The 12,650-nt window shown below is 47.2% G+C and overlaps 1 protein-coding gene across 34 annotated transcripts in view; it reads left to right on the forward strand.

Annotated features, from left to right (window-relative positions):
• Positions 1 to 12,650, forward strand: part of EPB41 (erythrocyte membrane protein band 4.1) — an 87,647-nt gene that overhangs the window by 29,718 nt on the left and 45,279 nt on the right. For 7 of the 34 annotated variants that reach the window (XM_074807283.1, XM_074807287.1, XM_074807284.1 and 4 more), the window contains 3 exons: positions 6,071 to 6,539; positions 8,876 to 9,106; positions 11,503 to 11,607. In XM_074807283.1, the coding sequence (XP_074663384.1) occupies positions 6,078 to 6,539; positions 8,876 to 9,106; positions 11,503 to 11,607 (798 nt within the window). In that variant the 5' untranslated portion in view covers positions 6,071 to 6,077. Of the gene's footprint in view, positions 1 to 4,015; positions 4,315 to 6,070; positions 6,540 to 8,875; positions 9,107 to 11,502; positions 11,608 to 12,650 lie in introns of those variants that run through there. The other 27 variants (XM_074807274.1, XM_074807275.1, XM_074807276.1 and 24 more) reach the window with 15 other exon arrangements.

Below are 12,650 nucleotides of genomic sequence, written 5' to 3' on the forward strand. Positions count from 1 at the left end.
TGGGTGGTTTATTTTTCCCCCGTTCGATGAGGCTCCTGAAGTCTCCTGTTACCCTCTGGGTAAGGCAGCGTTGCCAGCTGAGCGACAGCATCCCTTTTGTTCAAGACCCAAAGTACCAGCACAAAAAGATGATGCATCTTAATTCTAACGGGTTATAAAACGCCAGTGCTAATTATTCCTCTAATAAAATATATTAAATAAATTTTGAAAGGTTCTGGTGCTTTACAGTATTTTAAAGTTGTTTGAATTTCCTATTGAGAGGCTTATTTTACTGCGTTTGAATTTCTTATTTTGTTTAAAAAAAACGGAACAAACAGCTCTCTGCTATGTTTTTTTTAACTGTAGTAAAAATCATGTGTAGGATACGTAACTTGAACACACGCGTGGGGCGAGTCCTGCTTGTGGCGGTTGCAGTTTCCTCCTCTCCAACCCACAGACTCAGGTTTGTTGCACATGTACCAGGTCTTGAAAAAACAGAATTTTCAGCCTATGCTATTTCAGAGCAATGTTCTATGTAGTTTCCCTGGTGAATTGTGTGCTTTTCACACACATTATGAAACAGGAAGGAACGCATTTAAAAAACCACGCTGTTGCTGAAACTATTTGATTTTTTGCCTATTTTTAGCAGAAATTTCTCTCTTATCATTGTCTCCAGCTCTTGCTGTAGCAGTAGTGTTTGGCGAAGCCACGCATTTTTGGGTAGGAAGGTCAAGACAGTTTGTTCCAGCAGCGTGATTACCATTATCTGGCGTTGGGCATTGCTGCAAAACGGTTTGAGTTTCTGAGAAACGAACCTTCCTGGTGGTGGACAGTCCTTTTTCTTTTCTCTCTGAAAGTCTAAAACACTGGAAATTAAGTCAGTTATGGCATGAGGCATAAGTTGTTTCTCAAGCAGGGATTGTTAGATTTTACTATTACTACGCTTATTTGTGTGCCTAAATAAGAGAGACCGGAGCATGCTGACAGGTAGAAGACAGTGCTAGATGCGTATCTAAATATTAGTGTTTCTTTAGGCCTCTGTAACTTGTCACGAAACAACCCAAACGAGCAGCATCATTATTTCCAGAGAACTAACGCACCATCACTTAATGACAACCTTCGGGGAGCGCAGGCGCAGTGAGTGAGTAATTCCGCATCCTCCAGGCTTGGAGCCTTTCTCGAGAGGGAGCCGTTGGGATCTGTTGAGCCACTGTAAAATCTGTATTGTAGATAAATTATCGTGTGTGTGTGCAGGCTGGAAAAGGGGGATGGTTTGACTTGGAGCGTGGTTATCTTTTGACGTCTTCAAGAGCAGAGCCTGTGGAGCGGTGTGGGGTTGAAACCGAGTTTTGCTATCCTCTGCTTGCCAGGTATGAATTAGTGTTGGCCTGAACCATGGGTGTTAGGAACAGGGTGAGCAGTGAGCCCTTGCGCTCCTTTTAAGCCTCAAGTCTGTTTTCTTCTGAAGGATTTTGATGCAGAAAAGCAGGCTGAGTGTACAGGTGACTGCAAGCCTGTAGAGATGTTGCCTTTGCACAGAAACAGGGGTGAGCCCTGAGGTTGGGGGGTCTCCAGGGTGGCTGGAGGGTCTGCTGTGCAGGGAACAGCAGGATCATACGGTGCCCATGTAGCAGTTTGCTTTCACATTTGATGTTCAGAGTTGCTGATACCTTTTAAGAAGAGGTGTGCAGGGCTCTCTCTTCATCACCGAAGCACTGACATTCCCGGTGGTGCCGTGGGACACCAGGAGGTCCAGGTCCTCTTCTGGGGGCTGATCTGGTGCAGGTGAAGGGGGGGATGCTCATGGTGGGGGGTTCGACCTGTGGTGTGGGTCTCCTCAGAGGGGAGAAGCCTATTTGTCTCCCCACAGGTTGCTCTGGGTGTGTTTAATTACCTTTTTTTCAGATTCCTTCCTGTTGCTAAAGTCTTCTTGTCTGGAGTAGCATGTTCTTAAACTTAAAATGCTTAAGTATAAATGAACTGTTTTCTGATGAGATTTTTACTCTGAAATCTCTATGTGGGATCATATCTAAGTTTTGCTCTGATTTGCTTGTTTCCGTGGCATTAAACGCCTTCTCTACACTAGACTTGTGAAGAGCCTGCCTTTTACAGGCTGTCTAGCATAAAACCCTCATCCTCTACCAAAACAAACCCCCAAATCCAGCATTTACAAGCATGGCAGGAGGTGAGCAGCACTGCTTGGGTGCTCCTGGAAGAGCAGAGCATCCTCCTTCAGCATCCATGGAGCAACCAAGACACCTGCAGGCTCTGCTGAATTGCCTTGTGGAATAGCGATGGAAGAGAGTTTAATTTAAATAAAAATCTGCTTGTGGTTTGGCTGTGGGCAGTGTGTTCTCCAAATAACAAGTTGAAGAGCAGCAGAGTGGGAACTTTGCTCTTTGTGTTGGCTCTGCTGTGGGCTGGGTTGGAAACAAAATACTACTCAGCAAACATCTCCGTGCAGCAAAGGTGCTTTTTTTTTTTAAATAATGTGGCCTCTCAGTTATGTTGCTCACTTACAAATCTCTTTGCTTTCGGTTGAGTGCTTAGGAAACCGTTTCTGAACATAAAACTTCAAAGGGGAGGAAGCAGCCATGAGCCCACGTGTCAGAGAAGCACACTCGGGTCTTGCAGCAAGATGTTTGCCTGCACCCAGTGAGTTATTGGTGCTGGCTGCTGCTATTAAATGTTTATGGGGAAGGGCCGGGAAGGGAAGGGCTCGTACGTGCCCGTCTCCGCATCCCCAGCCCCGCCGAGGGGATCTGGCCAAGCTGTGAGGTGGTTGCTGGAAGCTGGAGGAAAGACACGGAGACGTTTGCTCATCGCCAGCGAGACCCACCTTCCCACGCCAGGAAGGGTCTGTGACTGCGGCTCTGAAATCCAAACAAGTAAACTTTTCTTGTTCCAGAAATGTTGGTATTTAAGGAGAGAAAACTACGTACGGAGGAAATGTTTGTTTGTGGACTGTCCCTCTTGTTTACCACAGTTGATAAGAGCTGCTCTTCAGCTGTGCCCTCCCTGCGGTCGTCATCTCAAGAGCCTTGATTCTGCCTTTTTATTTTTAAGAGCAACGTGCTTCCAATGTTGTGTGTTTCGATAAAGATTCTTACAAATGTATTTATTCAAAACAAACACAGTGGGAAGCAACTACAAAGCAGGCTGCTTTGGCAGCTGGTGCGGAAGGGAGCTCGCTATTGTCGTGTGTTCGTGGTGGGACAGTCTTGCAGCGCATCCTCCCCGCTCTGTGTGTGCCGGGGCGTCGGGAGCTTTGCCCTGGGAGTTGCCCATGGCGAGTCTGTCCTGTGTCATGGGCTCGGGGTGATGTGCATTTGGCTGAACATAGTTCGTGGCACCCCACAGTGCCTTGTAGCATCTCTAGGAGTTTTTGGAGAGCTGTTGAGCGCATGAATTGGCTGTGTGGTGGCGGGGGTGACTCTGCAGACGGAGCCTTGTGTTGCTGACGGGGCCTGCAGCGTCCCTAGCAAGGGGTCACGGGAGGAAGGGGAACAGCCGTAAGAGCTGCAGGGGCAACTCACCCACATGCTGCCATCTGCAAACTGATCACAGCCCCTTAGCCCCTGCAGTGAGCGCCCAGCCTCTTCAAAACCTCTCCTGGACCAAACTGCAGACCCCACTCGTGGCATAATCCCAGCTAAACCAGTGGTAACCTCAATCCTGTCCCTGCGATCCAGCAGCCATCCCTCACCCCGCTAGTTTGCTGCTAGTTGCAGCTTTCAGGTATTCACTGTACGGTGTGTGCTCTGTGGGTGGTGAACCCTTGGTCTAAGAGCTCTTACGTCTCATGTGTGGTTGGGTTTAACTTGCTTTCCCTTCTCTCTGATGTTTCTGGTTTAGGGAAAAAGGAAATTCAGCGTGAGCAGCAGGCGCGAAGCTGCCCCCTCCTCGAGGGTGGTGGTGGGAGACAGCTGGGTGCTGTGTGAATCCGCTGTAGCCTTTCATTTAACTTGGATTTTACAGCTTTCTTGCAGAGCCTGTTCTGTGATAATCCTGCAAAAACAAACTCCTGCAAGACTTCTGGGGAAATGAGGTGACACAATGCCCAGCTCAACAAGTGTTTCGGAGAATTCCCCTTGGGTGCTCTTGCTGCCTTGGTTGGGTTATGCCAAGGTGTCCTGCCTTCGCCCGTGCAAAGCACTGGAGGAGGAGAACCAGTGCAGTATGGTTTTCTGCACATCTGCATCTCTGTCGAGCTCGGAGCATTGCCACATCTGGGTTTCAGCACCATCTTTGCCTTGCAATGATTCCCCTGGTGCATCAGGTGCCCGTGGATGCCCGTGCAGGCTGGCTGCTTGGATCCCCGTTCTCTCAGTGCAGGTAGAAAGCTGCTGTTTCAGTGGCCTCCACCTCTCCGTGGGGTTTGGAAAAACCCAGAGCAGCTCACTGAGGGGAGGATCGTGTGTAGGGTATGATGCTCTAAACCTGGCTTCTGCAGGAGACCAGGCTAAAATGGGCCCTGCAGCTCGTCCCCAGAGCTGGGGGACTAAATCCAAGTGAAGGAGTTTCAAAGAGTTCAGAGAGCCTGTCCTAAATCTGACAGAGCTCCGAATCACTCCGATGGGAGCACAGACCCTGTGGGTTACCATCCCTGCTTTTCCCAAAGCCCTCCTTGCAAAAAAAGCCAAGCAAAACCCAAAACCCAAACCAAAACAAACCTCATAAACTCAGGAGATTTGTGTTGCAGGAGAAACAAATTCAGTGAAGGTCTCTGGTGCTGCTTTGTTTGAACCACAGCATTAGGAATAATATTAAGCTTTTGCATTAAATGCGAGGGAAGAGTACTTTGGAAGACTAGGAGGGCTTTTCTCTTTCAAGCACTCTGGTTATTTTGGCAATCAGGATGAGTTAAAATTGTTGAATGCAATAATATGTAGGAGGGCGACATCTTGAAATGTTTCTTAATTTTAAGTATGTTTTTGAGCAAATGTTTGTATGCTGAGGTTTGAGCTGGGGAGATTGAAAGGCATATAGGATTATATGCTATTTGCTCTGTGTAAGCAGTGACAATTTATTGCTGTAGATACATGTGATGCAACGTGCAAAGATTAGTTCTATCCTCTCTAAAGCATGATTATTTTGGGTCCTCTTTATACCTTAAATAGATATTCTTCCCATGTGATTTCCATCTTTTTGTGTCAACAGCCCAGGCTAAAGTTGAAATAAATGTTGCATCAGCTTAATAGCACAGGCTCTGAAGAAATCTGCTCTCCGTTATGGAGATTGTTTAGAAGCCTTTTCATTTTACATTTTTCCAGTGTGCAGTGTAAAGATCTTGTGAATCCTGAAGCCTGCTCGGTTCCTCTGGACCTGTCTTGTGCAGATCAGCATAGTTGATGGACACTGATGAGCAGTGTCCCGAGCAGAGCAGCAGTATGGTTCATCGTGTTTAGATACCCCCCTTTTTAGTTCATGGTGAGGATCTGTGACCTCTTTCAGGGACGTTTACAAGTGAGCAGCTGTTGAAACTTGCGGCCATGCAATTTTTGACTCTTGTTGACTGTATGAGTTTTTTCTCAAGCAGCAGATTTCTCCTTTCCAGATTTCTGCAGTGGTGGTGAAGGATGCTGTAACCCTGCAAGCCATCGCAGGCTGGCTGGGGTTTTGGCATGGCGTGGCAGGAGGAAGGTTGCATGGTCGTGTGCATGTCATCATCTGCTCCGCTCCCAGTGCTGCCAGAGGGGAACAGGGGCTTGGAGGAAGAGAGGACCTCAGGACAGCCCTGTGGAGCAAGACTCTCTGCTATCTCCTCCCCTTTCCCTAATCTTGTTTCCATTTTTTAATCATTTGCTCTTGTCAGGCTGCAGACCTGGTGCCAGGGCATTTAGCAGTTTGGAGTCAGCGCTGTCCAGATGGTGGAAGGTGCCTGGGCAAACGTCGATAGAGATGTTTCGATCAAAGCAAACAGCAAAATGAATGGTTTTGCTCTTAATGACTTTGTAGGCTGGAGTCGGCAGGACAGGGGGCTGTGACTGGCGAACTGGTGTGTCTGTGCTTGTGGCTTGGTTAGAACAGCTTAACACACACTTTAGTACTGGAAAGCTCCTGACTGAGACCTTTTGCACCTCTCTTACAGCATCATCATGACAACAGAGAAGAGTCTAGCGGCGGACGCCGACAATTCGGAGCAGCAGCAAGCCAAGGAGGAGGAAGGAGCTGCTGAAACACAAAAACAAGAAGCTTCCCTAGAGGAAGGGGCTCAGCAGACGTCGGAGGGACAGCCTGCGGCAGGACAGAAGCCGAAGGCCTCCAACGGCGACACACCCACACACGAGGAGCAGAGCAAGAAGGAGCGCCGCACCTCCGAGGGCCGGGGTCTCTCCCGCCTGTTCTCATCCTTTCTCAGGAGGCCCAAGTCTCAGGTGTCCGAAGAGGACAAAGACACTGATGCTGCTAAAGAGGTGGGAGGTGACCAGAAAGACCCGGGATTAGGAGCCAACCCTGATGAAGACATCTTGGTGAAAGCCCCAATTGCAGCTCCTGAGCCGGAGCTCAAAACCGATCCATCGCTCGATCTCCATTCCTTAAGCAGTGCGGAAACGCAGGTAAAACACCTTGCTCCACGTGGTGTGCTCCTTTATCTTCTTGAAAATGTGTCTTTTTAGCCAAAACTAGAAAAACTTCATATCCTAGGATGGTAAGCTTGATCAGAAAACTCATGAGATGCTAAAAAGGCTCTTGTCAGCTCCCTGTGTTGCATCACGTACTTCCCACTCTTGCATTCCTCTATCAGACTGTCTTGCAAAGTACCTGCTCCTGAAATTGTGCTCAGACCTCACAGCATAACTTAAAATGCCCCGTGCTGACTCTTTACTCTGCTGGGGCATGGGAAGTCACTTCAGAACTAGGGTTCAGATTCATAATTCATGACGTAATTCACAGTTGCTCATCAGGATGTCCTTGGTGTGTGCAGAATCAAGGCAGGTCAGTGGCATGAGGTGGAGAGTGCTAGAGGACGTGGATTTGGGAAAGGGTTTCTTCAACTTGAAGGAGCGCAAGCGTGGCATTTCAGGACTTGGTCATCAGTTCAGTCCGGGCTGGTGCTGAGCCTGCCAAATACAAATATTTTCTGCTTATGCATCATGTAGACAGGGATTTCTGCTCAGCACGTGGGCTGAGCCCAGCTCCTAGTAGCTGTCTGATGTCTACTCTTTACAGCCAGGGTCATTTTTCCTACAAAATTTAAAGGTTTTAAAGCATGGTAGGAACTGAGGCAGAGACACCCACAGGGAGATATTTGCAAAGCTGCAGCTGGTTATTGATTTGGGGGTATTGGATGCCCTCTCTTACTCCTTGGGTAATTGCAGCTCTGCTGTTACTAATGCGGCTGCCTGGAGTTACCGGAGGAAGGTGGGTGCTCCTGAGATGGGGATTTCTTACAACCCAACCAACCTGTGTGTATTGCTGGAGTCGTAGTATATTCGTGGTAAATCTGGATTACTTACCCTGCTGCCTTAAGTTCTGAATGAACACCAGAGAGGTGTTACATATCTGCAAACTCTGACTTTTGGAGCAATACAAGTTAGAGCATTGCCAACTGCAGGCAGTCAGTGTAAATCCACCTCCTTAAAATGACAAAGTTGTAGAGAAGGTAGTAAGTAACACCTTTTTCTTTCTTTTCCCAAATTTCTGAGCTTGTGAAAACCATGTGATGATCTCTGCTTGTGTTTTGTACCTCTGAGGGTTGGGATTCGCAGAATGGGGAGGAGCTGGAAATTTTCATGCAATTTCAGCCCAGAAATTGTGTCTTCAAGAGGAAAATGCATGATTTCTTTCTCTATTTAACTTTGATTTGCTGCTTCTGAGTGCATGTGAGTGTGCAGCCACAGCCTTCCTTCACCATGGGCTGTTGTTTCAGACGAAGCATTTGTGCTTTTCTTTTTTTTTTAGTTCTTATTTTAGATCAGTGTCAGTGGCTTTTTGAACTGTGACACTCGGCAGATATTTCTGCTGTGAAAGCATTTGTGAGGTGCTGCCTGTTTGATAAATGCTGACGGGCATTACGAGCTTTGACTGATTCCCTGCTCCCGATTGTCCCAGCCCTGCTGGAACAGAAGTCAGCAGCTTGTGGACATTATTTAGTTTTTAAATACCTCCGTGCAGTTGTGCCTGGGTGTGATTTCATGAGATGCGATGGGCTGAAAAGACAGGGTTTTGCTCTTCCTCTGCCGCGGCTGCGTGTTCCTGCTGCATCGAGCCACTTCCAGCACTTGTCAGAGCCTGCCGTGAACTCCTTTAACTTGCTGAAATGGCAGTGGAAAAAAAAAAACAGCTTCCTTCCTCCTCCTGTCCCCAAACTGCAACTCTTTTGGCTATTTTAGTGAATTAAACTGGCTCGCAAAGTGCTTCAGTAGGCAAAGGGAGAGTGGTATGAAGGCTGCCTTCCATTTTTGGTGGCAGAGCGCTGCTCCATCAGCTCAGAGGGCTGTGAAATCTCAGCACTGACCCCCCTTTTAATGCCACTGCTGCCGTACTGAGGGCTGGTGGCACTGGAGCAAAGCCCGTCACCCAGGGCCCAGCGAGAGCGCGGGGGCCCGTGCAGTGGGTGCGCTGGGGTGTCCTAGGAGGGGAAAAACTTACTAGTTCAAAAGGTGCTGTCGTTAAGACCGTGAAGATTTGCATGATGAAACCAGCCCTGATTTCTCGAATCAATCCTTTTTTCTTTTTTATTACATCCTTTATTAAATGAAGACTTGAGAATGACTTGAAGGGCTTTAAAAATTAATGCCATTACCTTGCCCATGCAAGCTGCTGCTCCAGGTCCCGGGTCACACTAATTCTGTGGTGAGATCCCAGCCCTACCTGTGCAGTGCTTGTTTCTTGTGATGGTTTTTTTGCTTGACACCTCTAAATTGCAACTTGGGTGATGGGGGGGTTTCAGCCTGCGCAGGAAGAGAGGAGGGACGACCAGGAGCCGGCCAGCACAGACCCCGGGGGCAAGGAAGGAGGGGAAGCAAAAGAAGAGTGTGCCAAGCCAGAGCTGAAACAAGAGGCTCCGGAGACCAAAGCAGAGAAGGATTTGAAAGCTGCCCAAAAAGCAGTAAAAAGACACAGAAACATGTACTGCAAAGTCGTCTTGCTGGATGACACCATTTTTGAGTGCGCCATGGATGTAAGTACTTCTGGGGTTTGTTTCTGCTTCGCCTCTTTTCCCTCTCCCTTCTCCTCCCCTTGAAAAATCACCACAAACACAATTTAATAGGGGCCTAATTTGCTGCCAGTGAATTACATGACAGGCTTTACTGCAGAACAATATTGCTGTAAGCTATAGCAACTTATTGTTGTAAAAATCTCTGGGTGCTTAGGAATTTTTTTTTTTAATTGTTCTACGATTTCCAGGGTGCCTTGCTTTGTAAAGGTGGGGGTCAGTTTGAAAAAAAAAAAAAAAACAAACCAATTTATCTTACTTGCTGTTCATCTTCTCTCTCATTTGTATCCCAGAGTAGAGTTTTTGTGTCAGGCTGGGATTGTCTCAGTATCTTCTGCCCCATTCCTGTGGACAAAATGGGTTGTCGATTTGTGCTTTTCTGTTCACCCAAGGTACCTTCACCTATCAGGCTGCTGGCTAACATAACTCCTGGAGCTTGGATGTAAAGAAAAACATGCTGTGTTTAGCCTACACTTGAATATATTTGCAGTAAACAATTTAAAATTATTATGTTGACCTACAGCCATGCAAAACCCTTAATCTGAGGGCTTTTCTTCTGCTTTATTTTGTGCATTCTCTCACAGGGCTGTCTTGCTGTCAGGGCAATAAAAAGCTAGCAGAGATGCCTATTTCAGTATTGAAGTACTTGTCCAGAATATTAATAATCTGGTACTCACCATTCAAACATATTCCCATCCGCTTGTTTTTCCCCAGTCCTGCTGGCTTAAATGGGCCAGGAGAGGGTATCTGGGCACAGGGCTCCTGTGAGAGCTGTTACCTTGGGTGATCCTGGGCAAGTAGGTCAGTGCTGGCCGTTTGTGTAACGGTGTCACTGCTGTTGCTGCCTGGGATCAGCATCACCGCCCCCATCGCCTTCCCCTTTGCTGGGGGTTTTGTGTGCAGCCCCCAAAAGGAATCTGTTCCCTGCAGTGCTGGTGATGCTTTGCTGTGGCTTTGTGCGTGAGTTTGCTGCAGCGATGCCTGCAAATCCCGGCAGGCTGCACGGATGCTGTCGTGGGAGGGAGAGCTGCTGGTGGGGTGGTTGGTCCTGCCTTGAGCAGGACGTTAGAAGTCTCTTTCTGTAGGTCCAGCGTGTTGTGGTGGGCACTGTGGAGAGGATTAGGAGGGGCTGCTGTGCTGGTGAGACCCTCTTGACCTGACAAGTACCCTTGGCTTTAACGCCGATGTAATCCTGCTCTAGCAGTTTGAGAATTTATTAAGACTTAATTGGGAAGGAATTGCAAAAGTGTAGGCAAAGAGCAGCACAAATGCCTTTATCCAAGAAGAATAAGTGCTTTCAGACATCCTCTCCAGTTGATGGCCATGGAAGGTTTTTAATTCCTGTATGTCTTTTAAGTGCCAGTTCCTTAAGAAATACCCAGGCTAACAGATGCACTATATTACCTATAGAGTCACAACGTATGCACTAAAGACCTTACAGCTGAAGGGCTGGAATAAAAGAAGGCTATGATCTTGGATCAGCTGCCATGCAAATACGACTAAAAGGAGAGATGCGGGCACAAGCAATGCATTAGTAAAGCTTATTTTGCATCACTGGAACCACGGTTTCTTCTTAGCAGAGCCTCCAATAGAATGAGCTGCTTCTGGTTGCCATAGTTTTGTGCCTCAGGGATGTTTTCCTTCGTGCTTTTGGACTAAAAGGGTATCTGTTCCTAGGGCCAGTTCACTTCTGCAGGATTTGGGGGGAAAAAAAAAAGGAGATAGGAATGCTCAAAGTGTATTTCTTGAGGCAGGAAGTTGTGTGCTAAGCAGCTTTTGGTGCGTAAGGCAGAACTGGAGAAGCTGGGTTTCATCAGCAGCTCGGGTTGATGGAAAGGCCACGGAAATGATGGTCTTTGGTTCTGAGCCGCTGTTTCTTTTGTGACCCTGCTAAGCCAGGTTGCCCCAAAATAGGCGACCATAGCAGTGGGTTGTAGCAGCAGTTTCATACCCGCGTTGATCGTCTTTTTGATCAACACCTGATTGTCTGACGGGCTGGAGCTGGGAGATACCACTGCAGTAGATGTACTTTGAGAGGGAAAATCCCTACAAATCCTCAGTGTTTGTTGAGTTGTGTTGAGAAGCTTGGCTTTGGTGGGGCTTCAGACACAGAGCTGGTGGTAGCAGAGAGACCCTCTGCAGTTCCCATTGCCTCTCTGGTTTGAATTTTTATGCCTGATGGTCTTTCCTATAATGGGTGCTTGCTCAGAAACAGCCAGGAGATCTGATTTTGAGCTTCTCGGGACTTCTTTCCCTTCTTGGCAATGTACAGTGTGGTTTGATTATGTTCCCTTTCTCCCCTTTCCCACAAGGAGGCAAAAAGCAGCCCAACTTACAGAACTTCTTTTGTCTATTTGCAGAAACATGCCAAGGGGCAGGATTTACTTAAAAAAGTCTGTGACCACCTCAATCTCCTGGAAGAAGACTACTTTGGTTTGGCCATATGGGACACGCCGACCTCCAGGGTAAGCAGCTGCTGTTGTGTGTTGTTGTTCTGCACCCAGGTGGATGCAGCTTTTTTGAGGGAGCATCTCCCCTGAGCACAAGTTCTTCTTAAAACTGCTTTTGGTGTCCTCCCCAAAAAAGGACTGAGAGGGTCAGAGGCAGAAATTATGAATAAATGACTACAGGAAGGTGGATTTTAATAAAAGAGCTATGTGGACTAGTATCTTCAGCTGAAGAAAATTCATTATATTAGTTTACTGCAAAATGATGCCATTAATTTGTAAAGCTATAGCTCAAGAAGTTAGGGGAAAGAAGTCTTTTCTCACTCTAAAAAAGCAGCAGGTTTTTTTAGTTGTGATTTTAAGAAGAGGTTAACTACTCTTAGGCTGTAGAAGATGAGCCTGAATGGTGACACACTGCAGGCAGACTTGACAGTCCTGGACCCTGTGTTCACCAAACTGAGAGGAGCAAAAGCCGGCAGCCCTGGCACTGGTGTGATTTTTTTTTTTCTGTAAGGTTTGGTTGGAGCCATCCTGAGCAGGTTTGAATTGAGGCTTTTCCCTGTGAAAGGACATGTGTGACTCTTCATACCAAAACTCTTACTCATATGGTTTCAGTTTAAGGTCTTTGTTTGGTTAGACTCAGGCGGTGTCTTATATCTTAAACCCTTGGTTACGCTTTAACCCAAGCAATTACTCAAGCTCTGTTTGATGAAGCTAGATGAATTGTGCTAAACTGAAATCAAAGGCCCAGTTTTATCTCCTTTAGACCGGTTCTGTTGGGCAACATTCTGACTATTCCTGTTCTTCACCTACAGCAATCAGTTATGGGCCAGGTTACCGTGGCTGACAGACATTTATCAGTAGACTTAATAACTGCAAGTGTGAATTTTTAATACACAGGCAAAGTAACACCCCGTCGCTATCTGAGGCAGGCAGAGCTCTGTCTTGGGTTTGTTTTACTGTCTCTGGTGTCTTGCTATTTTCTTTTATGTGAAATTTGCTTCCATGTACATAGCCTGGATTTTTTCACTCTAGGAGTTTGTTGTGCTTGCAGAGGGAGG

This window comes from Strix aluco, chromosome 26 (genome assembly GCF_031877795.1).
Source record: "Strix aluco isolate bStrAlu1 chromosome 26, bStrAlu1.hap1, whole genome shotgun sequence".
Taxonomy (NCBI): Eukaryota; Metazoa; Chordata; class Aves; order Strigiformes; family Strigidae; genus Strix; species Strix aluco.